At 36.8% G+C, this 27,796-nt stretch overlaps 1 protein-coding gene across 1 annotated transcript; it reads left to right on the top strand.

Annotated features, from left to right (window-relative positions):
- Nucleotides 1-1,550: 1,550 nt before the first annotated feature.
- LOC134000047 (mucin-2-like) lies at nt 1,551-27,511 on the top strand. The gene is made up of 13 exons (XM_062439355.1): nt 1,551-1,757; nt 11,442-11,508; nt 13,056-13,121; nt 14,255-14,311; nt 14,406-14,498; nt 14,691-14,823; nt 15,606-15,626; nt 15,795-15,830; nt 18,722-19,036; nt 21,035-21,067; nt 22,404-22,501; nt 22,683-22,727; nt 26,716-27,511. The coding sequence occupies exons 2-13, from the start codon at nt 11,443-11,445 to the stop codon at nt 26,839-26,841; spliced, it is 1,089 nt and encodes a 362-aa protein (XP_062295339.1). The 5' UTR covers nt 1,551-1,757; nt 11,442; the 3' UTR covers nt 26,842-27,511.
- Nucleotides 27,512-27,796: the final 285 nt, after the last annotated feature.

The following is a 27,796-nucleotide window of genomic DNA, read 5'->3' as shown; positions in this document are numbered from 1 at the left end:
AGTGTGTTATTTAAAATAAAATATGAATCCTGCTGTGTATTTGCATTTAGTCTGTTCTTCATCACTGACTTAATTTATAAGCTATATAACTGTAAAATATTGCCAGGCTGTTTGTTGAACATGGCTCACTGTAGAAATGTTCCAGTGAAAACAAAAATCAAATGGCTTGTTGAATTCTTTATAGCTCATGATGGATTTGTTTAAATTACTATGTATATGGATAAGAGAAAAAATAAAATCCTACAAGTGAAGACTTGAGTCAGTGTTATTTATTAAATACATGGGGGAAAAACAGAATGAGAAGTTAATTTTGATAAGTTTATACAAAGTAATTAAATTTGTCCCCAGCTGTATGGAAGCCCATTTCTGCCAGAAAAAAAAAAAAGTTATGGTTAAATTCAAAATGCTCACTCTACAACCATTTTGATTTACATTCTCATCATTTTGAACTACTATCTTGAAATTTTCACTTGATAAATCAACATTTTGATGTTTTGTATTATTTATTTTGTCTTATCTCATCAATTTGACTAAGTAATTTAATATTTGACCAATATTTAGATTTATCAGGTCTAAATTTTGTCCAAACATGCCACATTGGCATGTGTTGAGAAAGAAATCTTGGTGACCTCATGTCCTACAGACCTACAGTAATGTTGAACTGTAGCGGTTTGTGTCATGTTGCAAATGCTCTAAGTAGGCCTCAGGAGATCCCACGTGCATTTTTTGACATTTTTGCCCGATCACAGTAATGCTCCATTTACAGATTTAAGACACATTTCACATATTAAGTTACTTTTGGACTTTTAACATCAGAAGTAAGTTATGTAAATTATGTGCAACAAATGCATGCAACAAACAACCATATTTCATTGGGGGGGGGGGGGCTGCTGCATACTTTATATACAGTACCAATCATTGGCCACACCTTACACACACACACACACACACACATCTATAAAAGGGTCCAAAAGTCTAAGTTCACATTGAATCTCTAATATAAAAAAAAAACCTGAAAATAATATGAAAATGTGAGGGTTCATAAACATTTAAAATCTCAAGAAGTAATAACATGTAAAATGAAGAAGTTTCTGCACTATTTAAGTCCATTTGTGGCATTGACCACTCCTTTTTACTAAAGATCAGATTACCTGGAGTTGTTCCCTGATTGAAACATGAGTTCAGATGACACACAAACAGAACTAAATGGAAGTGGCTTGTGTGTGTGTGTGTGTGTGTGTGTGTGTCCAAAAATTGAACACATCTAAAAGAGTAGATTTCAAACAGCTAATAAGACTTTAACTAGGATGCCTATCAAGTTTTTTACTGCTATAAAGTGCAACAACTGATAACAGGCTAATTATTCACAGTTACTTGAACTTTCACCTTGACCTCTTAACCTGTGCAATCCGACACATTCATACCAGCACTGTGTGCACTATGGTTAGTCATGCTACCTTACAGACCATGCTTTGGTCGTAGTGGGTGTAGCATGTTAAACACGCCGTTGATTATCGAACCACCACGACTCAGTGACAGTAGACTTCATGTTTTACAATAAACTCATTCCTCTGAGGAAACGCACACATGTATCTTTAACTAAACTGCGTACGATGACGAATCAGTCAAATGTAAGGCACTGTTACATTTGGAAATCCCGGGGTTGCACGTGGGTGAGAGAAGAAAAGGTGGAAAGTGAAAGTAAAGTATCACACTGGCTTACTGCAGACCAACAACCCAGACACCACCACAGCACGGTAGGATCCGTCACAGTTATACATTCTGCTTCATGTCTAAGCTGTAGAAGTCGAGCTGGGAAACCTTTGAGACGCAACAAATCAATTAATAGTTGCACTATTATTGGAAGGAGTTAAAGGTAAAGTATGAACGCTGCGATGTTTTTCTATGGGGTCGGTTGTGGAGTCGTGCTTTGCTTTGTGTGGTGCGTCAAGAAGACTTTAGACATCATTTTGTCTGCAGTCTCTGTGTTTGTAGGCTACGTGCGTTGTGCGAGATAGAATCAGTGAAAGTATGATCAGCCACAGCAGCTGCACGGCGGCCTGTGGTCGGATGATGTGAGATGCTGAGTACTTTCAATATTGCAACACTAGTACTTCTGGCATTTTTTAAAGGTGGTTTCTGCTCATCATGACCTGGCACAGCTGATTTGAGGATGCAGTGCTTAGACCTCTGAACTGTGCAGTCATGTGCTATTGTTTTTTTTTATTCATAATTTCATTTATGATCTTGCATGTGTGGGTTTTTTCATATTTTTCTGAGATTATATTTTGTACTGCAAGAGTTTGGTGGAAAAATGTCCAACTAGTAGGGCTGGGCGATATGGGTTGAATCAAATATCACAATATTTTTGACCAAATACTTTGATATCGATATTTTGACAATATTGTAGGGATGATTATTGGTGCTTTCACAAAATATTTACACAATGATATTTTTGATAATAATCATCAGTAATGTGGATATAATAACTAAGTGGATAAAAGCAGATAATAGAACTGTCTGTTAAGCTCAGAAAAATTACATTTTAACAGTAATGCAGCCTTTAAAAGCAGGAAAAGACACTTATCCCATATCATGATGTTACAATATTCAAAATCTAAGCCGATATCTATAAAATAATATATAATATTGATTTATTGCCCAGCCCTAACGACTAGGTGCACTGTCTGTAAACATTTCACTCATTCATTCAGTATCTACATTTTTGCAACTTGTCTAATATGTTCAACATTTTGTGATTATGTTGACTGAAAATGTAATTCAGCCAGCATTACATGTCAGAAATATGGGCAATTTGATGTTATGATTTAGCTGGATATGAAAGTCATTTTCTAGTAAATAGGGTTATTTATAGTCAGTGGATCATGTATTGTGTAGCAGGATGTTTTGGCTCAGTGTGACCGTCTGCTCTGCCTATGATAGATCACCATTTTTAAAGTCTCCTTTTACATACAGATGGATAACAGAACAGTGTTCCATCACATTAACGCTAAACTAAGGGGTGCCATTGTGAAAACCAAAGAATTTATAATAATTTATTGTACATGTTGTATTATTATTATGTTTCGGGCAAAAAATATCAGGAAATATTCAAAGATTGTTCACTGAAAGAGAGGGTTGCTATAACTTAAGCGGATTGTTTAAATTCAACTGTGTTAGGGTGCGTACGACCAGGAGAAGTTTTTGTATTTCTGTCTGTGGGGTGAGATTATGGAACAGTCTGAATCTAAAGCTCAAGGAATGTCCAAACATAATACAGTTTAAAAAGAGGTATAAAGAACTTATTTTTATGAGGTACAGGGATGGAGGTGTTTAACTGACTCAGGTGCATGTTGTTTGTATGTGTGGGTATGTAAGTATATCTATCTACGTATATATGTGTACATATGTGGATGTGGATGTATATATGGGGATGTGTAAATATGGACTATACTTCTTCCCACTCCCTTTCGGATGTGGTTGAAAGTGCATTGCATCATGTTTTCCGTTTTCTGTTAGGTGTAAGTTCACTTTTTTCAGAGAGACCATTGTGCTTTCTTTTTTTTTATATGCTGTTTTTGTTTTGTTTTTTCTTGTTTTACACATTCGAAATAAAATAATCTAATCTAATCTAAATCTAATCTATTTTTAGGATTTGAGTGTCAGGGATTATTAAAGATTGTGGAGTAGTCCTATCTATCAATTATTTAGTTGGATCATTAAAAAGTAACCTGCTTCCTTTCTACAATAGCTGTCACACAACAGATTGTTTACTGATTCTAGTAATAATTCAATGAAATCATGGGTGATTTTGTACTTTAATCCAGTCCACCAAAAGCAGTAGACTTTCAAATGTTATTGACTATATGTTGAGGACAACGGGGTTGGTTGTCATGCGGGTTGGTTGTCACATTCATTAGATCTCGGTCCTTAAAGGGAACTGTTAAAAAGTGTTGGTAAAAGTTCCAAGATTTGGGTGAGATATGGCTTCCTAGGTCATTTCTGGATTAAACCACTTGACATTTAGAGTGAAAATGTAACTATGCAACTCTTCAGGGTTTCTCTTCTAGGCTTTTACACAATGGGTCTATAATAAAACAATCATTACCATTGTAAAGTATGAAGAGAAAGTGATAGTTTAAATTGTTTTCTTAGTTTTGCTCCAACATCTGGTTGTTCCCAGTCGGGAATGTTTGTCACAGTCACTTCGGGGGTTGGTTGTCGCATATTGGCATGTACATACAGTTGCAAGAAAAAGTATGTGAACCCTTTGGGATTACTTGGATTTCTGCATAAATTGGGCATAAAATGTGTTTTAATCTTCATCTAAGTCAAAACAATAGACAAACACAGTCTGCTTAAACTAATACTGCACAGAAAATTGTATGTTTTAATTTTTTATTGAACACAACATGTAAATATTCACAGTGCAGGGTGGAAAAAGTATGTGAACCTTTGGATTTAATAACTGGTTGACCCTCCTTTGGCAGCAATAACCTCAACCAAACGTTTCCTGTAGTTGCAGATCAGACCTGCACAACGGTCAGGAGGAATTTTGGACCATTCCTCTTTACAAAACTGTTTCAGTTCAGCAATATTCTTGGGATGTCTGGTGTGAATTGCTCTCTTGAGGTCATGCCACAGCATCTCAATCGGGTTGAGGTAAGGACTCTGACTGGGCCACTCCAGAAGGCGGATTTTCTTCTGTTTAAGCCATTCTGTTGTTGATTTACTTTTATGCTTTGGGTCGTTGTCCTGTTGCATCACCGATCCTCTGTTTAGCTTCAGTTGGCGGACAGATGGTCTTAAGTTTTCCTGCAAAATGTTTTGATACAATTGGGAATTCATTTTTCCATCGATGACAGCAATCCGTCCAGGCCCTGAGGCAGCAAAGCAGCCCCAAACCATGATGCCCCCTCCACCATATTTCACAGTTGGGATGAGGTTTGTGCCTTTTTTTCTCCACACATAGCGTTGTGTGTTCCTTCCAAACAACTCAATTTTGGATTCATCTGTCCACAGAATATTTGGCCAGTAGTTCTGTGGAACATCCAGGTGCTCTTTTGCAAACTTCAAACGTGCAGCAATGTTCTTTGACAGCAGTGGCTTCCTCCGTGGTGTCCTCCCATGAACTCCATTCTTGTTTAATGTTTTCCTTATTGTAGATTCGTCAACAAAAATGTTAGCATGTGCCAGAGATCTTTGTAAGTCTTTAGCTGACACTCTAGGATTCTTTTTCACCTCATTGAGCATTCTGCGCTGTGCTCTTGCGGTCATCTTTACAGGACGACCACGCCTAGGGAGAGTAGCAACAGTGCTGAACTTTCTCCATTTGTAGACAATCTGTCTTACCATAGACACATGAACATCAAGGTTTTTAGAGATACTTTTGTAACCCTTTCCAGCTTCATGTAAGTCAACAATTCTTGTTCGTAGGTCTTCTGAGAGCTCTTTTGTGCGAGGCATGGTTCACATCAGGCAATGCTTCTTGAGAACAGCTAACCCAAAACTGGTGTGTGTTTTTATAGGGCAGGGCAGCTTTAACCAACACCTGCAATCTCATCACATTGATTGGACTCAAGGTTGGCTGACTCCTGGCTCCAATTACCTCTTGGAGAAGTCATTAGCCTAGGGGTTCACATACTTTTTCCACCCTGCACTGTGAATGTTTACATGTTGTGTTCAATAAAAAAATTAAAACATATAATTTTTTGTGCAGTATTAGTTTAAGCAGACTGTGTTTGTCTATTGTTGTGACTTAGATGAAGATCAGAACACATTTTATGCCAAATTTATGCAGAAATCCAAGTAATCCCAAAGGGTTCACATACTTTTTCTTGCAACTGTATATGGTGTGATTTAGAGATCAAAACAAGCAGGAATTTTTGTCAGGAAGTTAATGTTCTCTTGATGCAGGAGGTTAGGTTGTTGTATTTCAATGAAGCGAAACATTTTAAATTAATTTCTAAGATTGCCTCCATTTTTTATTTTTTGCTTTTGGTGAGGTCATATATAGATCCTAAATAATCTGATGATGAATTATTCTATTATATGAATTCTGTTCTGTCTGACAGATAGCTTTTGAACCATATCAGAGTGTGTTTATAATACAACATGGTTGGCTGTATCAAATCAATAAACACTTCAAGAGGGATTTCCTTATTGGGATATTGTTAACAAGTTGGGTGAGGGCCAATGAAGTGAGTGTTTCATCAAACGATTATAAACTCATTTTTCTCGTACCTTGGAAAAACATGGTAGCATTGATATTCGTCTATAATTGGAAAATATGGATGGATCATCTACTTTAAGAAGGTGAATTACTTTTGCCTGATTTAATTGTCGTGGAAAGTTTCCAAAGAAAGATTTAAAACATGAATGAGTAGTTTGGTACGGAAGCTTATTGCATTCATTCAATAAAAAAAAATACAGATCCTGTTTTTCTGAGTAATTTTTTCTAAAATCAGTTTTTCTGAGTAATTTTTTCTGTTTTTCTGAGTAATTTTTTTTAAAATCAGTTTTTCTGAGTAATTATTTCTGTTTTTCTGAGTAATTTTTTTTGATCAGTTTTTCTGAGTAATTATTTCTGTTTTTCTGAGTAATTTTTTTTGATCAGTTTTTCTGAGTAATTTTTTTCCTGTTTTTCTGAGTAATTTTTTTTGGATCAGTTTTTCTGAGTAATTATTTCTGTTTTTCTGAGTAATTTTTTTTTTCCTGTTTTTCTGAGTAATTTTTTTCACCCTGTTTTTCTGAGTAATTTTTTCCCCTTGTTTTTCTGAGTAATTTTTTCCCCTTGTTTTTCTGAGTAATTTTTTTCCCTGTTTTTTTGAGTAATTTTTTCTCTACTTCGAAATCTCGCGATTACACCTCACTTGCAAGTGACTCCTGCAGCTCCTGCTCCTGCTATGACCCGTCTTCAGCTCTCTACTCCACCGGGGTCAATTAAGGTGAGGCAAGTTACACACAGGGTATGATACACATGATTTCAGTTTAGTTAGCCGCTAACAGTTTTGTTTCCATCATGCCGGACAGTTTCTTTTGTCAAAAGTGAATCGCCTTTCTTCCATTTTATTGGCTTGGCACAAATAAAACGAGCCCACATGCCGTCATAATATTAAGCTATATGCTAATCGTAGCCTATGACTCATAGGCTATGAGCAGTGTTGGGTAGTAACGCGTTATTAGCCTAGTAACGCCGTTACTTTTTTCAGTAACTAATAACGTTTCCGTTACCGAACGCTGCGTTACTCCGTTCTTTTCCGTTCGTTCTGGTGAGGTTTTACAACGGCACACAGTTCCCACCATAGATATATATGGTTCCCACAACATTTGAGCGATCAATAAAGTTTCATTGAATTGAAAGACAGAGCACAACAAAGCACTCGGTGCCCTCTATCGTCCTACATGTAATCAAACGCGGCTAACTAAACTGAAATCATGTGTATCATACCCTGTGTGTAACTTGCCTCACCTTAATTGACCCCGGTGGAGTAGAGAGCTGAAGACGGGTCATAGCAGGAGCAGGAGCTGCAGGAGTCACTTGCAAGTGAGGTGTTATCGCGAGATTTCGAAGTAGAGAAAAAATTACTCAAAAAAACAGGGAAAAAAATTACTCAGAAAAACAAGGGGAAAAAATTACTCAGAAAAACAAGGGGAAAAAATTACTCAGAAAAACAGGGTGAAAAAAATTACTCAGAAAAACTGATCCAAAAATATTACTCAGAAAAACAGAAATAATTACTCAGAAAAACTGATTTAAAAAAAAAATTACTCAGAAAAACAGAAAAAATTACTCAGAAAAACTGATTTTAGAAAAGATTACTCAGAAAAACAGGATCTGTATTTTTTTTTATTGAATGAATGCAATAAGCTTCCGTAGTTTGGAGATGTATGGAAGGCATTTTTAAAAGTTTTGAAGATTTCAGTTCATCATGAACTGGTGAAGCTGATTTGAGGATGCAGTGCTTAGACCCTGTCATCTACTACTGTATCTGAACTGTGCAGTCATGTGCTATTGTTTCTTTTTTAAATTCATAACTTCATTTGTGATCTTCCATGTGGGTTTTTTTCTCATATCCCTCTGAGAGTCAGTAAATGTATTCTCATAAAACTTCGTGGAATTAGTAAAGTAATCCCAATAGAGTTTATGTTTTAAAATTAAAAGGCCTCTTCAATCATTTAAAAAAATATATACCATGGAAGATGCAGCTTGATTATCATGTTCATCTTCAACAGCAGACCAAGTAACAAGCCTTGGCTTCATCCCCAACTTAAGCATCATCATTAATCAGGGAAGATTGCATGTTGTCTCTAAGAATAGTAGACACACCACTTCTAACCTTGATTTGCCCTAAAACAATACACCTTTGTAATATACCTTCAGAACCGTAGCCAAAGCCAGCTGAGGCCAAAGCTGTTTAATGTTTTCTTTCCTTCCTGTCCACCTTCCTTCCTAAAATGGGCTCTGCATGAAGAAACTGTCAAGACGATATGGTGATGAGATGTTATATAGCGACATTGACGATAACCATGATGTTATGTTCTGATAATATTGTGTAAATAATCCAGCATCATCATTTCCATTTCTTTCCATTCTCACCCCCAAAACACACACCCACACATAAACCCCACCCAGTCACACACACACTCACACACACACACACCCACACACACACACGTCCACACACACACACACCATTGTTTATCAGTTCATCCGGTTGTCAGTGTAATTGTCCTTTTATACACTTATAGTTAAAGACTCTCTCTCCTCCATCTCCCTACACTTTTTTATTGAGATTTGCCAGAAAACAGACGAAACACACACTAAATAAAAGTAAAAGATGATTTGACTGACATTATTATTTTTTCAAATTTTCTATAGATATGGCTAGAATATCATTACTGTGAATTCCTTTCGCCAAGTGAATCGTATAGTGAAATTCTGATATTGTGACAGCTCTAATCGGAATATATTAGACGATTTATGGTCAATTTCACACATTTTTGAAAATGTACTAATTTCGTTATAGAAAATCTAATTTTTTATACAGCTAGCTAATTTTGGCACAATTAAAGGTAATGTTTGAACATTTTAAATAACCATTTCTCCACTCTTCATGTTTTTTTTAGTATAACTTGTAAACATGTATTTACCTAGTTATTTATTCAACTGTACAATTATTTTAGTTTTTAAATAAATGTATGTGACAGTGTATGCAAAACCACCAAAATGTGCAGATTTGTACGGTCTTAAATCTAGTCATCTCAAATTCCAGAACTGTGGGAACAGTTTTCCTGATGGCTCTATAGCACTTGAGAATATAAAAAGAAAACTTGGCAGTGGTGCTGCTCCTGTTCAAAGACCCAACTACTCCACAGCCCAGGACTGAGAAGCACTGCTTTACTAAAATAACAGTAAACATGACAAGTTATAGGCTGTAGCTTCTTCTTTTCAGCACCAGGAACTGTCCATAGTATAATCAGTCGTAGGGCCCTACTTTACGCATGGCACACACAGTAGTGAACAGTGGCGTACAGCAGTGTACAGCGGCGCCTGGTGCGACGCAAGTGTCTTTGCTAGTTTATGACTGATGCAGTTATCCTGCGCCCACGTTTTCTAATAGCAAATACACTTGCACTCATCTGTGCGCCGATGGGCTTGGGCTTGTTTACTGCATGTTAGGCCCAAAACACCCCTTTTTCATTTTTGGGAAAAACATTTCATTTTGGCAAAAGGTTTTAACAAAAGGCCATGTGCTAATGCGACTGTTGACAGATGGGTAGAAACTGGCTAGCCAAGCAACATAAGGCTACAAATGAAACCATCATTCACCACTCTTAAAACAGGCTCAAAGTCACCGGAAAGTAGCTCTATTAAATGAGAACATCAGTCATTGAGAATGTGGGGTTTGTTTTTTTGTTTTTTTAAATTAATCTGCTGCTTTGCACATTTGCAGTTTGCTGCCAAAAAGTTTTATACTGAAGTCAGTAAGATTCTCACCTGCAAAGTGTGACTCATGGGTCTTGTGTAAGTTGTAAATTATGCACTGATGCGTGCGCGACCTCTGTCTCATCCTGTCCTACGCTCTCATGTGTTAACGTGACTACACAGTAGGAGATGACAGGTCTGAGCGCTGCATCAAAGCAGGGAGTTGCAAAGTGACTGTATACTATTTAGTGGCTGTTGATAGGGAACTTCAAATGAACCAGCACGGTGGTGGTGGTGGAATGTGAGTTTCACCAGCCTTGCACATTTCCTTCAATTGTCCTCAACCGTTGTTTTTGGCAAAGAACGAATTGCAGGGGGAGTACAGTTAATTCATGATGGATATAATGGGGTTTCTAATAAATACGCCACATGTTGAGTAATACCATGTATGTTGTGTTCAGTGTTGTTTATAAATTATTAGTGACAGGTACAAGTGATGCATACAGATTCTTTAGTGGTATGTAAATTATGCTAGTGGCAGTGGTTTTGTTTGATAGGGAACATTTGTACTTGTGTCTGTGTCTGTCTGTGTGTGTGTGTGTGTGTGTGTGTGTGTGTGTGTGTGTGTGTGTGTGTGTGTGTGTGTGTGTGTGTGTGTGTCTCACACACACACACACAGACATGCAGACGTGTGACTTAAATCTAGGTGTTTTCTCTCTTTGTCCAGATGGTCCTTAGACCAGTTGATAACTTAAAGTTATTTTGTGATTGTTGCGGGAAAAAATCCTTGATTATGCGGCACGTTTTCTTAAAAAATGCGATGGAATATGCGGGATATTTATGCAATTTTATGCGATGAAATTGCGGGAAATAGATGAAAAAGAGAAAAAAAAAGTGATTCCCCTGTTCTCACTAGGCTACTACCTTAATGTAAAGAGTCATTTCTAATTACTTCCTATGATAAGCAAGCATACTACATCACAGAAAGTGCTGGGAATATTTAAGTTCTCATCTTGTTTCATTTCAGACCTTAATAAACACATGGCTCAAACTTACAAAACATTGATGAGTCAAACAAGTTCTGTAGCTTTACAAAAGTGATATGCTACAACTTCTGTAAAAATGAATAAATAAAATATTAAAAAATAAAATGTGTGCTTCCTGTTTTACAGGATTCCGCCTAGTGTGAGTACGCCCTAAAAGCTGAAGCATGATGCTCAAACTCTCTCAGTTGTGGTTGAAAACCAGGAAACTGAGTCAATCAGTGGATAAACGGAAGCATAGAATGGCCTCTATACAGACAATAATCCCTGGCTGTCGTTAGTGTTTTCTACTATTGGACATCAGTGTGTGTGTGTGTGTGTGTGTGTGTGTGTGTGTGTGTGTGTGTGTGTGTGTGTGTGTGTGTGTGTGTGTGTGTGTGTGTGTGTGTGTGTGAGTGTGTGAAAGTTGACCCACCCATACAGCACTCTATGATAACTCTTTCTTCTGCTCTCTGCTTCTCCCTCCGTAGTATGAGCCTGGATGTTCAGTTGCAGCATGACATCATGAAAATTCGTGACCTTCTACTATTTCTTGTTGTAAGTATGTTTCCTTTGCATTTGGTGTATGCATAGCAAGCAGCACAAAAAGTTGGCAGGGAGGTGTTTGTAGCTTGTAAGAAAGTACAGTCAAATGACATCTCTTTAAGTCTCCCATCTAACTTTAGAGAGTAGAACACACACTCTTACACTTTTGGATCCTTTTAATAATAATATCTAAGAGGAATCTGTAATACAGCATTAATAATTGTGATTTATTCAAATAGTTAAGGATTTTAGTTTATGTGAGAGCTGGTGCCTTATACTAATTTTGAATTGTGATACCAAAATCTTAGATATCAAAATCTTAGGCTAAGATATTAGTCTGTTCTGGATTTGTATAAATTAATTGTCAATGCTTACTGAATGTTCACACAGGAGGAACTATTTTTTGTGTATAAGGACACAAACTTGTCTAACAGGAATATGTATATTTAAAAATAACAAAAAAATAAAATAAAATAAAATAAATAGAAACGGACTGGAGTGCATAACTCCTGAATTTGACACCTTCTCTATGATTGTATAAATGATACAAATGTAACTCATTGACCTGCTGTATTGTTTGGACTAATTTATTTTTCTGTTATTTAAAAAATATGCACAGAGGGATCAACCAAAGATACCCATTTCCCCTTTGCTGAATAAAAACATACATGGTGTTACTATAGCTAATGAGGTTGATAAAGGTTCCCCTGTATACAGACGATGTTAACCTGTTTCTTACTCGGCCACAACTATCAATCAAGACACTCTTCAGAGACCCTTCTTCTTTCTGAACCGTATACAAAGGCGGATCTGCGCGTTCTCAATATTAACTTCTTGAAAAATGGCCTCACTTGTCTTGGTATTATATTTCCTTCTGATTTAATAACATAACAAAAGTAAATACTGTCCCAGCTCTAGAGAAACAAGTTTGAAAGATGGAAAGGTCTCAACCTCCGCCTTTGGGGCAAAATATCATAAATGTCATAAAAAAGATGGCCATCCTGAAATTATTCTACATGTTCAATATGTTGCCGTTCCCTGCTAATCTATACAAGTAAATTAATAAACTTCATGATCATTTTATGTGAACAGGAAAAACTGTGTTTTAGGGTTATAAGTCAGCAAATACTAAAAGACAAGAGAGGGTTCGGCCAAATATTCAGTCGTATTACTGGTCTTCACTATGCACGCATTTCTGAAGACAGATCCAGTCAACCTAAACCATCTTCGGTCAGTATTGATCTGCAATTTGTCACGTCCAATCATTTGGACCCATTTTTTATCAAAATTTAAGCAAAGGTTTTCCCCACACACATCTAAGCATTGTGTACTCTATTTTGAAGAAGATAGCCATACTAAGGAATCACACAGTCACACAGTCCCTGTGGATACCAATTTGGGATGACCCTTCCATAATGATACGCGGGAAACCTGTTAGATGGCACCATTTATATGTGGGAAGATTTGAGTAGCAAACAAGCTGATCTTTATAATGATAAAGGGTTTACAGACCTCAGACTGGACTTTTAATACTGCTGTTGAATGTTTTGTTGTTGTAGGTGTTCCTGAACACGATTGACCTTTCAAAGGGGAACTGTGAAGACTACTTCAATTTTGAACAATGGGTAGGCCTATGTTCTATTTAAAGTTTCTAACTTTTGCAAAGCTTCTGCAGAATAATTAGTCACCTGCAAAATGAGAAGAGCAAGGAAGTTAAGGAAGGGTCACCACTGTCCTACAATTTATGTCTTGTCTACTTTAATGAACAGTTACAAAGTGTCCAAATCATATAAAAATACATTTTGGTAGTGTAAATGTTCTTGCACCATGTTTCTTTAATTTAATTGTTAAATTGTCGATATATTTAAAGGTTTTATAAGCTCTTAAAGTTTTGAAATTTACTAACTTCCAGGAGGAACTGTTGCATTAGCTAGATGATTAAACCAACTAATGTTACTTATATGAGACACATTCACATTAAGATTATATTAAGAAAAAGAAGACCTTCTAAAGACAGGTCAAAATATCTGACCTGAGACTCTATATTTCAGAGAACACAATATATTTCAAATGACAAACAACATTATGCCAATATAATTTTTAGTAATTAGTTTCTATAGCTAAATTAACTTAATTGGATATTTCCTTCTCATTTATAAATGGAATGAATACCATTACACTGAAAAAGGATTAGCAGTTAAGTTTATATACATATGTGACAGATATAGTTTGTGTTTTGGCACCAAAAACTATTATTTCAAAGTTATGTTACTGCTTGTGATGCTAGATTGACGGATTAACACATTACTAACATGTTGACTGCATAAAACATTTCCTTCGTTTTAATGGTGTATTAAATTACTAATCTGTTTGTTAAGTCTTTCTTAAGTTCCGAGTGACTACTAATTTCAAACTCAGATTTAAGATCTACAAACAGCTGGTGCAACCCAGTCCAGGTCACTTAATATCAATCGTAGCAAAAGTGTCAGAGAATAGATGGCCACTGGATATCATGATGAAGACCCTCAAAGACTTTTGTAACAGCAATTAAACTTACAACTACAAATAAAAATACAACTACGACAAACACAACATAATAAATATAACATGATCAAATCAAACTCTTACATGGTGAAAGACATTGTGTTGCATTTATCATTGTTATTGGTAATGAATATTTCATCACCATTGTAAACATAATAATAATGACAGGTGCAAAAAGGATTAGAAACTAATTTTTTTGTTTGTTTCTTCCCAGTCAAACCACACTAATAACACTGAAATGTTCAAATTTGGGGAGACGAATGATATCAAGGTATGTCAGTATGTGCCAAATGATATTGCTCTGTAGGTACTGACTGAGTTATATACAATTGTTTAAGTGTGAGCATTTTGTGTTTCTTGTGCAGTATGATGTGATGTGTACGTTATATAAATATTGGAGCAATGATGACCCGTATAAAGGAATCGGCAGTATAATATGTGACTGCATTTGCCCTGAGGTGAGTCAGCCATTTTTCAGTTTTGATATACATTTACATTTTTATTTATTTATTTTTTTTACTGTTCATGTATCTGAAGTTCTGCCTTTCCTTTGTAAAGAATGCTAATTTTATATTTTAATACCCCCAATGATTTGCAATATTGTTTTTCATGCTTAACTGATTAATCTGTTGTTTCTTTTTCTTCTTTAGGATTGTGATGCAAACTGCTTGGACGATTTGAAAAAACAGTGTGATACCCCCTCGAAAATATTAAAAAATGTGACAATACACACTTATCACTTCATGTGCATGGCGAAGAAAGTCTATGATGTCCCTATGAAGGGTAAGAATATTTGACCCCCTTAAGGTAGAACACAAGACTAGGAATAACAGGTTTGAAAGAGAGTTTATTGTGCCAAGGCAGGTGGTGTAGTGGGACAGGAAGAGCAGAGACTGTTGGAAGACTGTGGCGATGAAGTTGTATGTTGAGTGGAATGATCCAGGACTAGGTGATGTCAGGAGATATTGAACCACTGATGAACATAAAGATCATCAGGGTCCAATACAGAGAATTTGTCCGAAGCAGTTACCATATTTGGTTAAAAGACAATCAGTCGATCTCTGGACAATCTGAGAGGAGTCAGGTATATATTACTGGATAGGAAGTAGCTGAGCTGCTTTACTCAACCTCTGGTGGTTTAACTCCTCAGCTTGCAGCAGTGATGTCTAGGTGAGCTCCTGGACACCATGACATCACTGCTGGATGTGAAAAACACAGAGGGCAGCAACTCCTTTTCAACTTGAAGCTATCTAGGTTTTGTGCAACAGCCCTCTCGAACCACTGTTTTTATTACTGCTGCTGTCTACGAGCAAAGCTACTACCACCAATGTTAAATATGTTAAGCCCCAAAGCTAATCTTTTCCCCAAAGATATATCTATTGTGGTCTGAAGCAATTGTGTGATGGTTGTGGTTTATTGCTCAAGTAGAACTGGAAGAAATCTAATTCTACAATTAATACAAACTGTATGATCAATTTAGTTCTGTGTTAGTGTGGTCACAATTGCAATTTGTTCTTGTTCAAATGAGACATTTCCTAATGTAGATTTTCTTTTTTTCATTCTAGAATCTGACTTCTGCAACTATCGTGAGTATGTTTGCTGTGTTGGGAGTTATGTGCACCTGTTTCTGTTTTAGCAGACCCTCAGCTTGTCTTGTTATCAGCTGTTCATTTTTACAGGATATAAATTTGAGATATTTTACACTACATTGCTTTACCAATAATTTACATTCACTGATCTTATGTGTTTTTCAGCGACTCGGATATGCAAGTTCTCTGAAGGAGAGTTTGGTAAGTCATTTATTGATTGTGAATTGAAGTGCCTGAAGCTTTTTAGTTCGATTGATTAAAAAGATCATGGCCTGATGCTTCAGGGTCTCAATGTTCATGTTATTGTCTCACCATCCTGTGACATACTGTATCATGTTCATGTTTCTAGTCATTATAGCTGCTAGAGATGTTTTCTGCATGAACCAGCTGTATTGTTTGGCTGACACATTGTTTTCATTATTTTTTTCTCGTTATTGATGCCTGCTTAATGTTTTGTTTTTGCTATTTAATGTAGCATGAGGTTTTTCTGGACAATGTTAAAACTTACAAATACATTTAAAACTACACCTTGAAGAAACTCTAGTTTTCTGTAGTTTTTCCTAAACTCTAGTGAGACATGTTTAATTTTTCTAGAGGAGATGGGATGACGTAACCGAGTGAAAAGAGGTGATAATTATAATTGATGAAGTAATAAAAGAAATGTCCAAAGTCTGGTTAAGCAGAGTGTCTAATCTGACTTTATTTAGGAGAAAACATACTCAAACCTACATGGAAGATCATGTAGGTTTGCTCAAAACAATTAAGGGAACACTTAAATCACACATGAGATCTTGATTAACGAATTATTCAAGTTGAAATTCTTTGCTGATGTACATTATATAATTTGTTGAGAACAAAATGATCTAACGACAGTCAATGGAAACCAAAATCAAACCATTGAGGGCTGGATTCAAAATCACACATCAGTGAAAAATTTAAATCACAGGCTGATCCAACTTCTCTGAATTTCATCATAGTAATTCATGATGTCACTAGTGTGTATGACCCCCGTGTTCCTGTATGCACTCCTGGCAACGTCTGGGCATGCTCCTGATGAGTCAGCAGATGGTGTCCTGGGGATCTCCTCCCAGACATGGACAGTTCCTGGACATTCTGTGGATGTATTTGGCTGTGTTGGTACATAACGTCCCATAGGTTGGTGCATTGTCCTGCATCAGGAGGAACCCAGAGCCCTCTGCACCAGCGTAAGGTCTGACAATCGCTCTGAGGATTTTATCCCGGTACCTAACAGAAGTCAGGGTCTGTCAGGAAGTCTTTGTGACCCTCCAAGGACATGCCTCCCCAGACCATCATTGACCCACCGCCGAACCAGTCATGCTGGATGATGTTATAGGCAGCATGACGTTCACCACAGCATCTCCAGACTCTTTCACACCTGTCACATGTGCTTAATTTGAACATGCTTTCATTTGTAAAGAGAGCGGGGCGCCAATGGTGGACCTGCCAATTATGGTGTTCTCTAGTGAATGCCAATCAAGCACAGTGCTGGGCTGTGAGCACAGGTCCCAGAGGATGTTGGGCCCTCATGCCACCCTAATGGAGTCTGTTCCTAACAGAGTTTGCTCAGAAACATGCACACCAGTAGCCCGCTGGAGGTAATTTTGAAGGGCTCTGGCAGTGCTCCTCCTGTTCCTCCTCACACAAAGGAGCAGATACCGGTCCTGCTGCTGGGTTGATGCCCTTCTACGGCCCTGTCCAGCTCTTGTCATGTAAAGGTCGGTCTTCTGGTATCTCCTCCATCATCTTGGGACTGTGCTGGGAGACACGGCAAACCTTGCAACTGTACGTATGGATGTGCCATCCTGGAGGAGCTGGACTAACTGTGCAACCTGATTGGCCTACAGATACCGCCTCATGCCGCCGGTAGTGACAAGGACACTAGCAGGACACAAGACTAGAGAAGAATCAGTCGGGAAGGATAAGGAGAGAGTAGCTGTCTGTGGACACCACATGTAAAACCATTACCTATTTTGGGCTTGTCTTGCTTTGCCTCTCCATTGCACCTGTTGTCCCTTTAATATGCACCAAAGCAGGTGAAATCCCTGATATCCTTGAAGTTGAACTGTCTTGGTGTTATACTGTAATGATTAAGTGTTCCCTTCATTTTTTTGAGCAGTGTAGTTTGCCTTCTTTGTCCTGTTAAAAGATAGCAAAGGTGAACTGTTATGCATTTGTTTTGCCAGGGCCTGTGTTTAATCAGTGATTACAATGGAATACTGTTTACAGTGCAATATTCCATTAAGGGTACAGAAAACTTGATTTAGTCCTGCTTGCCTGAATCCTGCCTCCTCTACATTTATACACAGTTAAAATCACTTGAAGTTACAAAACACATTAAGTAACAGATACAATTAATATAGTTACATAATAATTTTTTGTGCTCAGTGCTGATATAATACACAAAAGAAATAGAAAATAAACTAGAAATTGGGGAAAATGGGGTCCAGTCAAATGTACATGTTTATTCTGTACTATTTGGCATGGCTATGGAAGATTTAATATGCCCAAAAAAGAAAAGAAAAAAATCAAAGCAAGTAGAAGAAATTACATTATGTTATATGTATTTTTATGTATGCATTAATATCTCATCATTTAGAATTAAAATATATTAAAATGATGCCATTTAGCTTTTTGTCTTTAGTAATTGAAGACCATACACCTGTCATTATTTTTCTTCTCTGTGTGACGAAACAAGTGAGCACAGAAATGAAGATGATTCAAATCTAAATAAATTAGTAACAAAGTATTTGTTGATGAAGAATCCAATTTGAAATGTGTTAAATATACATCTTTGTCCAAACTTACTAGACTATGTACTTAATCAAAATTCAGGTGTCAAAATGAACACTGGGGAGCAGCTAAAAGTAATTGAGGAAATTTCTAAGAGCTGATGGTTATTAACACCTATTCAGTTACAAATTCTCAATTTCAAGTTTCCTGTACCCTTAAATATTGCCTCTAGTTCCACCACTACTACTATAAATATGCTTCTTTTCACGACTATATTACAACCACTATTGCTTTTAGTGCCTCCAAAGCCCTACTTCTTACTGAGTTGCCTGCAATTTTAGATCGAACATCACCACCAACATCAACACCACAACCAACAACAAAAACAACAACACTGTCGTCAACAACAACAACAACACCACAACCACCAAAAATAACAACACTCCAACAACTGCATCCAACTACAACATTGTCACTACCACCAGCAACAACAACAGCAACACCACCATCACAAACAAGAACAACAGCAACACCGACAACAACAACAGCAACACCACCACCACAAACAAGAACAACAGCAACACCGATGACAACAACAGCAACAACAGCAACACCAACAACAACAGCTACAATGCCTGCAGATCATGGGAGCATGGGTAATAATTGTTAATGTTTGATTATATTTCTAAGTTTAGTAGTTTAGTTTTAGTTTAGTTTAGTAATCTGAGTAACACCGCATTAATGCGTTGCCAGAATGTGATTAGCTTTTTATCATTGGTGGGTTATGTAATGATGACATGTACTGGCAGGTCAGGGCTGGTCATGTCAGCTACTAGCCAAAAGGTTAAGTGATGGATGGAGGATGAGGGAGAGGAATAGAGGCATACTGTAACAGTTGGAAGTGTTGTCATTATTTTGAGTTTGTCTTAGTCAAAGATGCAAAGAATCTTGTTATCCGTTATCAACTTTGTGTGAACAGCAAATTGCCTTCAACTTCAAAAAAAAAAACCTAACCCTAACCCTACACAACATAATACGATCTAACACATTGAAGCAGCTGAGGCACGGCAGTACAGCAATGCGAAACTTAACTGAAAAATAACAGCCGTGCTGACAGGGAGATCTCTACTGCCAATGATGCATGGACTCCGGCTATAAAACTGAAACTGGATCTCAGAGCAGGACAAAGTGGTGAAGAGAGGTTAAGTGGACAAGATCTGAAGAAGCTCATTGCTGGGTAGAAGTCATTGAGGAGAAAAAATGTCCACGAAGAGCAATGTCAAGCTGCCAGGGAGAGGAAGAGAGAGAGAGAACATTTTCTGGCCAACTCGAGAAAGAATATGCATTAATGGAATCTAATTTGAAGGGCCAAACTTCAATTAAATGCAGAACAGACGGTCTGATGACAAGTTTTAGAAGCTTCTGCTATAATGAGATACAATCATTGTTTCGGACATTGCATAATATATCAGGGAGAGATAACATAAAGTAATAATAAGGGGCTTAATGCAATATCAGCCTAAATGTGGTGTAATGCAACATTATATGTTTTGTAATAAATACTGCTGGCTGCTTATATTTATATGGCAAAAAATGCATGTGTGTATGTATGTATATGCCTCTGTCTTGCTTTTGTGGTTTTGCATGCAGCGATTGAAAAAGCCTTGGTAGTTTCTGTCTTTTCTTTGCTTCATGTGTTTGTTTTTCTTTATGTTTCTGTGACCAAAAACGCATGTTTAGGTGTTATTTTGTCTCCCTAACTTTCTAAATGTTTACTTATCTTGCTTGTTTTCTTCGGGGGGGGGGGGGGGGGGGGGGGGGGGGGGGTGGAGGTTGTACATGGGTGCTGCACAACAAACAGTAAATACACTCACTGGCCTTTTTAGTAGGTACACCTGTGCAATCTTATTCAATCCGATACAACAGTTCTGCCATAACTTTTACATTTAATAATGATTATAATAAAGCACTTTACATTTCCAAGTTCATACATTCAGTTTCAATCGTTTTTTGTTGATATTGTCAAAAAAGTGATAATTCTACTTTATGTTTATTACTGAGGTGGTGTACGAGGGTGAATTATATTGAATGGTGTTTATAAAATATTTTGCTCCCCTCATGTATGTTAATGGGGTGGACAAAATATTAGGAACACCATTCAATATAATGCACCTTAATACACCACCATCACCCACTATGACCTCAATAATAACATAAAGTACAGTTATCACCTTCTAGAATTGATAGGAGAGCTGTTGTATTGGATTGTAGCAATTGGATTACCTTATAAAGATGCCAGTGAGTGTATTATCACCATATCAACTTGTTATTGCAAATGTTGTAGTGAATTGGTGGATTAGCCACAGAATAACATTAGTACATTAGTATGTGTTTGTCTCTGGCGTTGTCTTTCTGGCTACTTCTGGTATTTAATCTAATTTAACTTTGTTTGAGTCTTCGCTAACTCCTGAGAAAAATATAAGTCTCTTTAGCTACAATTTGGTGCTGTCATGTAATGTGTGTCTTGTGTCTTTCTCCTCTGTGCAATATAACAACAGAGAATACATTGAAAACAATGAATACACAGTAGTTTCTTTGTCTTACGCTGTAAATTTACAATTGAATTTGTTTTTTTCCTGCATATCTTTCCATAGATAAACAAAATCGAAACAGTGTGAGCAATGCTGGTAAGTTTTTTTTTTTTTTTTTTTTTTACAAAGCAGCTCTGAGTTAAATCACACCATGTTTGACACCAATCACACAAAAAAGTGTCCAAATAACTACCGACTGGAATACAATTTTAGTCTTCTTAAGTGTAATGTATTTCTATGATAATAATTCACCAGTGGAAATATTTGTTTTCGGTTTTTTAAAAATCTGAATAAGTCTGTGTAACATGTTTCTGTAGAAGCAAATATTTGCTCTGTGTGATGAAAGGACAAGGAATTAACAAACTCACTAATAACCCTGAGAGCAATCTCAGATTTAAGGAATGTATTACAGAATATCAGAATCAATTTATGCATACAACCCGAACAGCTTTCATGCAATACAGACAGACTACTCATTCTCAAAATTACACAGTTGATCAGAATAACATGTATAGAGAAATACAGATAAAGAAATGAATTTCCTCCACAGTTTCTCTATGCTTTATAACAAGAGGATATACAATGAAAGACATACTGATAACAACAGTACCCTTGACTATTAATTTATAAAAGCAATAAAAGGGGAAAACATCTAAGTGGGTGAATACTTTAATAGGCACTGTATGTCTTTTGATTGTCATAATCATGATTACAATCTCATAATTACAAGATAACATGTTATTCTGTGACTTGATTAGGACGTATTCGTCATATTTTATTGCAGGCTTAACTTTGATGGCTGTTACCAAATGGTTTCCTAGCAATTTGATAGATAGATAGATAGCTTGGCTGCATTTCATATTGTTAACTGCTCCTGAACAAACAGAACTTCACCTTTCACATTAACAATCTGAAGGACCTTTGGCTTTTGGGTATTGTTTCAAAAATGTCAATACCAGTACCATTCAAAGTACCTTAAAAGTGATACAGATACCAATTGAGTACTTTATTCGATACCCATTACACATTTTGTGCCCTTGCTTTTATCCGGTGTAACAGGCGTGTAATGTTGCCACACTTTAAAGTGTTTAGTTGGCAACTTCACCACCCGCAGACAGGTTGTAGCCGCCGTGGCAGTAGGCCAATCACATGTCGCATTAAATTAAAGAATGCTTGCGTTGATTGTACATACAAATAGACATATTTTCTAGCTCTGGGTGCAAAAAGGATAGATTGGCAACGAAAAATAAGATTCAAATTTCCTTTCTAGATTCAAAGATTGTTTTTGGATGTAAATTTGTATTTCTAAGGACAATAGTCAAAGAAAGTCATTTTTATTTGGGTTTTGACTAATATATATTTCTGTTGTGTTTTAATGTTTGGCATTGTCATTGAAACATATCTCTAATCTCTCCTTTACCAAACATTTTAGCCGTGACAGGGACAATAACGATAATGGTCCTCATTATTGTCCTGGCTTTGGTGGTTTTTGCCCTTTACAAATTCACCAAGAGGAGGTCTGACCAAAGGGTGAGTGTGAATTAAATTCACCATATAGGCTACAACCTATTATCAGTATAAAAGCCAATGATATTCCATGATATAACCAAAAATATAATGTTGATGAATAAATTAAACCTTTCTCATTGCGCAGATAGTAATATTTCTTGCCAGCACCAGATAAATTCAGTCAATGTCATTTTATTTTCAGAGAGCAGCCAATGGAAACCTGTCACCCAGTGAGACGCAAATGCAGGTACTATTGCAGTTATGGTAAAAATATATTGTGCATGCTATTTTTTCAACCAGATTCACACTGTTAGAAGGAGTCCTGCAGTTTCTGCTAATGGTATTATAAGCATGTTATTTTTATTGATTATTTTTTGCTCTTCATCTGATTATTATTTTTGTATGATCCTAAAACATGGATGTTTTTGGACAATTAATCTAAATGCACTGCACTGAAATAAATGTGCAGTCAAACAATGGCTGTCTGAAAGATAGGAAATCAGACAGATTGTGGCATGAAAATGTACAGCTCATTAAATGCCAATTCTTGCCACCATTATGGAAAATGTTTAGATATTAGTATCTGGTAAAACAAAGAAGTGGACATAATCTCTGTTACTAGCAATGTCACTCAGTACAGTTGTATGCAAAAGCTTGAGGACCTCCTTAAAAATGACACACGTTGTTTTTTGTTTTGTTAATTGAAAATATGCAAAGACTGCCTCTCTAGGATATTGGAAAAACACAAACATTAATGCATAGATAACCGTGGCCATGAGGGTCAAAAGACATAATTTCACAAAAGACAACAATATTTCACAAAACACATTTCTACAACACTTTAGATTATGGAAAGAATTGGACAATACTTCATGTTAGTGATTGGACAGAATCGCTGTGTCGACTCTTAGTGACACGTGGCTCAGCAATGAACCAGAGCTCCGGCTGAATCTGATGTTCCTGCTGCTTTTTGGCGACTTTTAATGCCAGTATCGGACCGCAATTAATAACAACTTGCTGTGTGTTAGACTGTAGACTCCCTGAAAGGTTCTTCGCCTCACTGTCTTTCAGTAAGTGGAGCTCTAATAACATTTTATTTTGCATGCTAATCTACCATATATACTGCGTTCCATTTACCTCGGAAGTTGAGCGAGGATTAGGTTAGGGTTCGGAATTTCCGACTTCCGAGTACAATTGGAACGCATTTGATATTCTGATAATGCAGAATATAAAAAGAGAGAGAGAAATAACAGCAATATTCAAGGGTGTATAATAATAGATAATGACGATAATAATAATAATAATAATAATAATAATAATAATAATAATAATAATAATTATAGAGCAGTCCTCTTAGAGAAGCTGGTATGACATTAAGTTAAAGCTTTTGACTGTTAAAAAAAAGTAATTGTTGTGAGGTGAAGTTAAAGATTGGGACAACTGTTTTGCTCACATCATTTTTTTATCTGTTTGACATTAAATAGCATGTTTTATTATTATTACTTATTTGCATGTAAGGAAGTATGTGAAAATTATTGGTAACCTAACAGTTACATTTGTTCACTTATTTGTTTGTCCTTCTATAAGTGATCCTGACAAGCTGTAGAAAGATGTATGAGAAGACCATTTATAATAATAATAATAATACTTTATTTATGGACGCCTCCGCAGGTCCACATCAACAAAAACAAAACAAAATAAAACACAAGACAATACAATAACAAGACAGACATTTGAATGTATCACTAGATATTAAAAAGTTTAAAACGTGTGATAAATGATAACGCCAAATTATATCCTTATTAATCCTATCGACAAAAATGACACTTTATTGTATATTTCTAATGCATGTGTATTGTTGAAGTCATCTGAAAGAAACAGCTCTTATTAGAAACCGTACAATGAGTCTTGAAAGTTTTAAGCTGTATCATAGAAATGATTCCCTCTTTCTACTGACTTTCAGGATTTACAATGTAATAGATATTTGTCAGTAGCAAAGACATAAAATAGATTGAAGTCAGTCCTTGCTGGAGCAGGACCAGCCTTCCATCTGCATGTCTGGGTCAGGACAGTGGGTCTCTGAGCCATTCCAAAACCTTCAACTTGCATCTCTTGAAGTAGTCTGTGCAATTTTTCCTTTGTCGCTGGCTGCAACACGACACCAGCTGACATTCACTTATGACAATAGTTGACATGCCTCAGGCCTAATGACCTGATTAAGGTCTGAGACCTTGTAAAAATAATTGGAGACTTCAGAACTAGCGTACCCAAACTTGTGTACATGCCACAATTATCTTTTTTGTTATTTATTCAAATTTATGACATAATACATAACTTTGCATTTAATGTTTGCAGAATGTTTTTTTCCATATCCAAGAGAGGCTGTTTAAGGGGCTCCCAAACCTTTGCCTACAACTGTATTCATATTTTATCTTGTTTCTATTTAATGTTCCTATGTGTCATGACCTTTTGTGACTATAAGGAGTTAGTATTTTGTTTGTGTGCTGAAGTGGAAAAGTTTGTCTGTCAGCTGTCTGTACGGATGAGTGCATTGTTCAAGATGTTACAGTAATACATTAAGTAATTCTGAGATTAACCAATTGGTTTTAAAAAAAAAATACCGGTAACTGAGCATACAATACTCACATACAAAAAATACTGTTTTCACTGTTTCACTAGTGAGTAATACCCTGTATTGAATTCTCCATTAGACACCCAGAAAGGTCCAAATCCAGGAGTCAGTGTCCTTTATCTTTGGTCCAACAAATCCAGAAATATTAGACGTATGTCTCATCCAATCACCTTCCAGTGCTTGCCATTTTCTGAATAGTTTCCATGGACGACTTCTCAGATTATTCATTGTAATAAACCATGTGGCACATCATGTTAGCTGGACCTATCCCTTAGTTGGGCAAGAATAGTAGTGTATCATAAAAAAAGAGAAAATAGGACAGCACTCCAGTTTGACTTTTTTAATATTGCCACACTGTGTCTGTCACTGTTGGTCTTTTCATGATTAACTACACTGAGGATCCAGTACCCAGTCTTCAAGTGGGGATTGAGAGTGGAGCCCATTGTGCCACAGTAGTGTACAATTGACTTGTGTGAGCTTGTCTGAGTTTTTTCTGGAGGGTTAATGAGAGCTGTGATTATATTGTCAATGTGCAGCTGGAAATCCAAGTGTAAAAACAGGCAAAAAACTGCATATAGCTGCACAGTTGAGTGTTGATTCTCAGTGGGTTTGACACTACGAACAACACATTTAACATTACATTCAGTCATTGGACGTAATGTTAATATAGAAATATTCCTTAACGTAGGTTGAACTATTGAATCTTAGCCTTGTGTTGAGAGCAGTTTGTCTTTCTACGTATGTAGTGTTCATTATTGCTTGATATTACTGCTTCTTATTACGACTGTATTTTAGCTAGTGTGCTTTTTTATGCTGTTGTCTGCTGGGGGTCAGGGTTGAAGTCAGAGGACAGAAATAGGATCAACAAGTTAATAAAAAAGGCAGGATCCATCATTGGTTTGCCTCCTGACTCACTGGAAGTGGTCATGGAGAAGAGAGTAGGCAGGAAACTCAGTAGCATCCTGCACAACAAGGACCACCCATTGTTTGGTGTTTTTAGTGAACTGAAGAACTCCTTTAGTGCCAGACTAGTGATGCCAAAGTGCTCTACAGAAAGATTTAGAAGGTCCTTTATACCTGGTGCAGTGAGGTGTTTAAATGAACATTGCTGTTGACTGCTGAAAGTTGTGGATTGTTTGATTGATGTTGATGTGGTGCTTTGCATTTAACTTGTACTGCCTGTATGTTTCCTTGCTGTATTTTGGCTGTTTTTTTTGAGAAGGTGACATTCAATTTCCCCTTCAAGGGATTAATAAAGTACTTCTTATGTTATTATCTTTATATTATCTTATATCTGCTAATGACGTCATTCAAACACAGCTTAAAGACTCTTTGACTAGTGCTACCCCAAATTTCCAAAATTCCTCCCAGTCACCATTTATGTCTTAAAACATGATTAATAGGCTACTGAAAGGTTTAGAAACAGAAGAAATCTACTATCTACCATTGGTATCTACAGAATCTACACTGTTATTTTTCCCACCCAACAACTTCAATTCAAAAGAATGAGTGGGATGTGTTTTTTCATGCAGCACTAATGTTGGTCTGAATGCAGCAATTACACTTGTTTGTGGATTAATTCTCTCTCTGTTTTTTTCTAAAGCTGAGGGAGGCTGAAATGACGGATATAATGTTGAGATTTGAACCCAACATTACAGACCAAACTGACACCATCAACAAAGCTGTGGGAAGTGAAGGAATATCAGAGTACCAGGAGGATCATCTTTAGACTGTTGTAACAGAGGATGCACTGAATGATTGAACGTTTGGAATGCCTTGGGGGGGTGGGGCCCTATTTGAGAGGATAAACTCTAAACTGAGGTGGAGAGTGTGAGACTAAACGAGCTGCAGCATGCCACACTGTTCTTTTAACTGCAATCTCTAATCAAGATGGAGAATTGCACAGAAGTGCAACAGGACCACAAGGTGACAAAACTTTGAGGGATTTGTTTGTCTTCATGGATACGTTTGTTTCTCTCCCATACCAATTTTCACTGACTCAGAGCTGACCTTATGGAAACAGGCACATATAGTTGAGGAAAGGGTTAACTAGCACATCTGCTACACAACCAATCGGATACGTTCTCTCTTGGTTGGGCTTCTTGAACTGGAGCTAGTTATCTGAACTACAGTGAAATCTGCGGAGTTCTCATGGACGTGTACAGCCATTTGTGTTCAACATGACTTGTTATTGATGCACGAAAAAACTGTGATGAAGTACCATAGACTGTATATAAGAAATGGACGTAACATACGTGATGTCACCCATTGGATTGTGGACTGCTGCTCGGAAGCCAATAGTTTCGGATCTGAGGAGCGCCATCTTGAAAATTTCAGGTGCATGCCGGGAAAAATAAAAACACGGATTCTACTTATATGGGCATCAGGAGGAGCATGAGGCACCCTCCTGAACCTGTGAACCAATCAACCTGTCAAACACGATGTAGCCACGCCCTAATGCATACCCTGCTTTATCGTCAAATATAAAATCAGGGAGGCCAAAATTTCACAAATGAACATCATACTGCATTGAAGAAGGCTTTAAACTAGCGATTGAGACCATAAACACATTTTGAAAACGTTTACTGAGGTTAGAAATCAAGTGAGAAGTTGGTGAATTCTCCATTGACTTGTATAGAGACAGAAGTCCTTTTGACACCAAAACGGTAGCCACCTGGTGGCCT

Source organism: Scomber scombrus, chromosome 18 (assembly GCF_963691925.1).
Source record: "Scomber scombrus chromosome 18, fScoSco1.1, whole genome shotgun sequence".
Lineage (NCBI taxonomy): Eukaryota > Metazoa > Chordata > Actinopteri > Scombriformes > Scombridae > Scomber > Scomber scombrus.
This window is presented reverse-complemented; position numbering and strand designations above follow the sequence as displayed.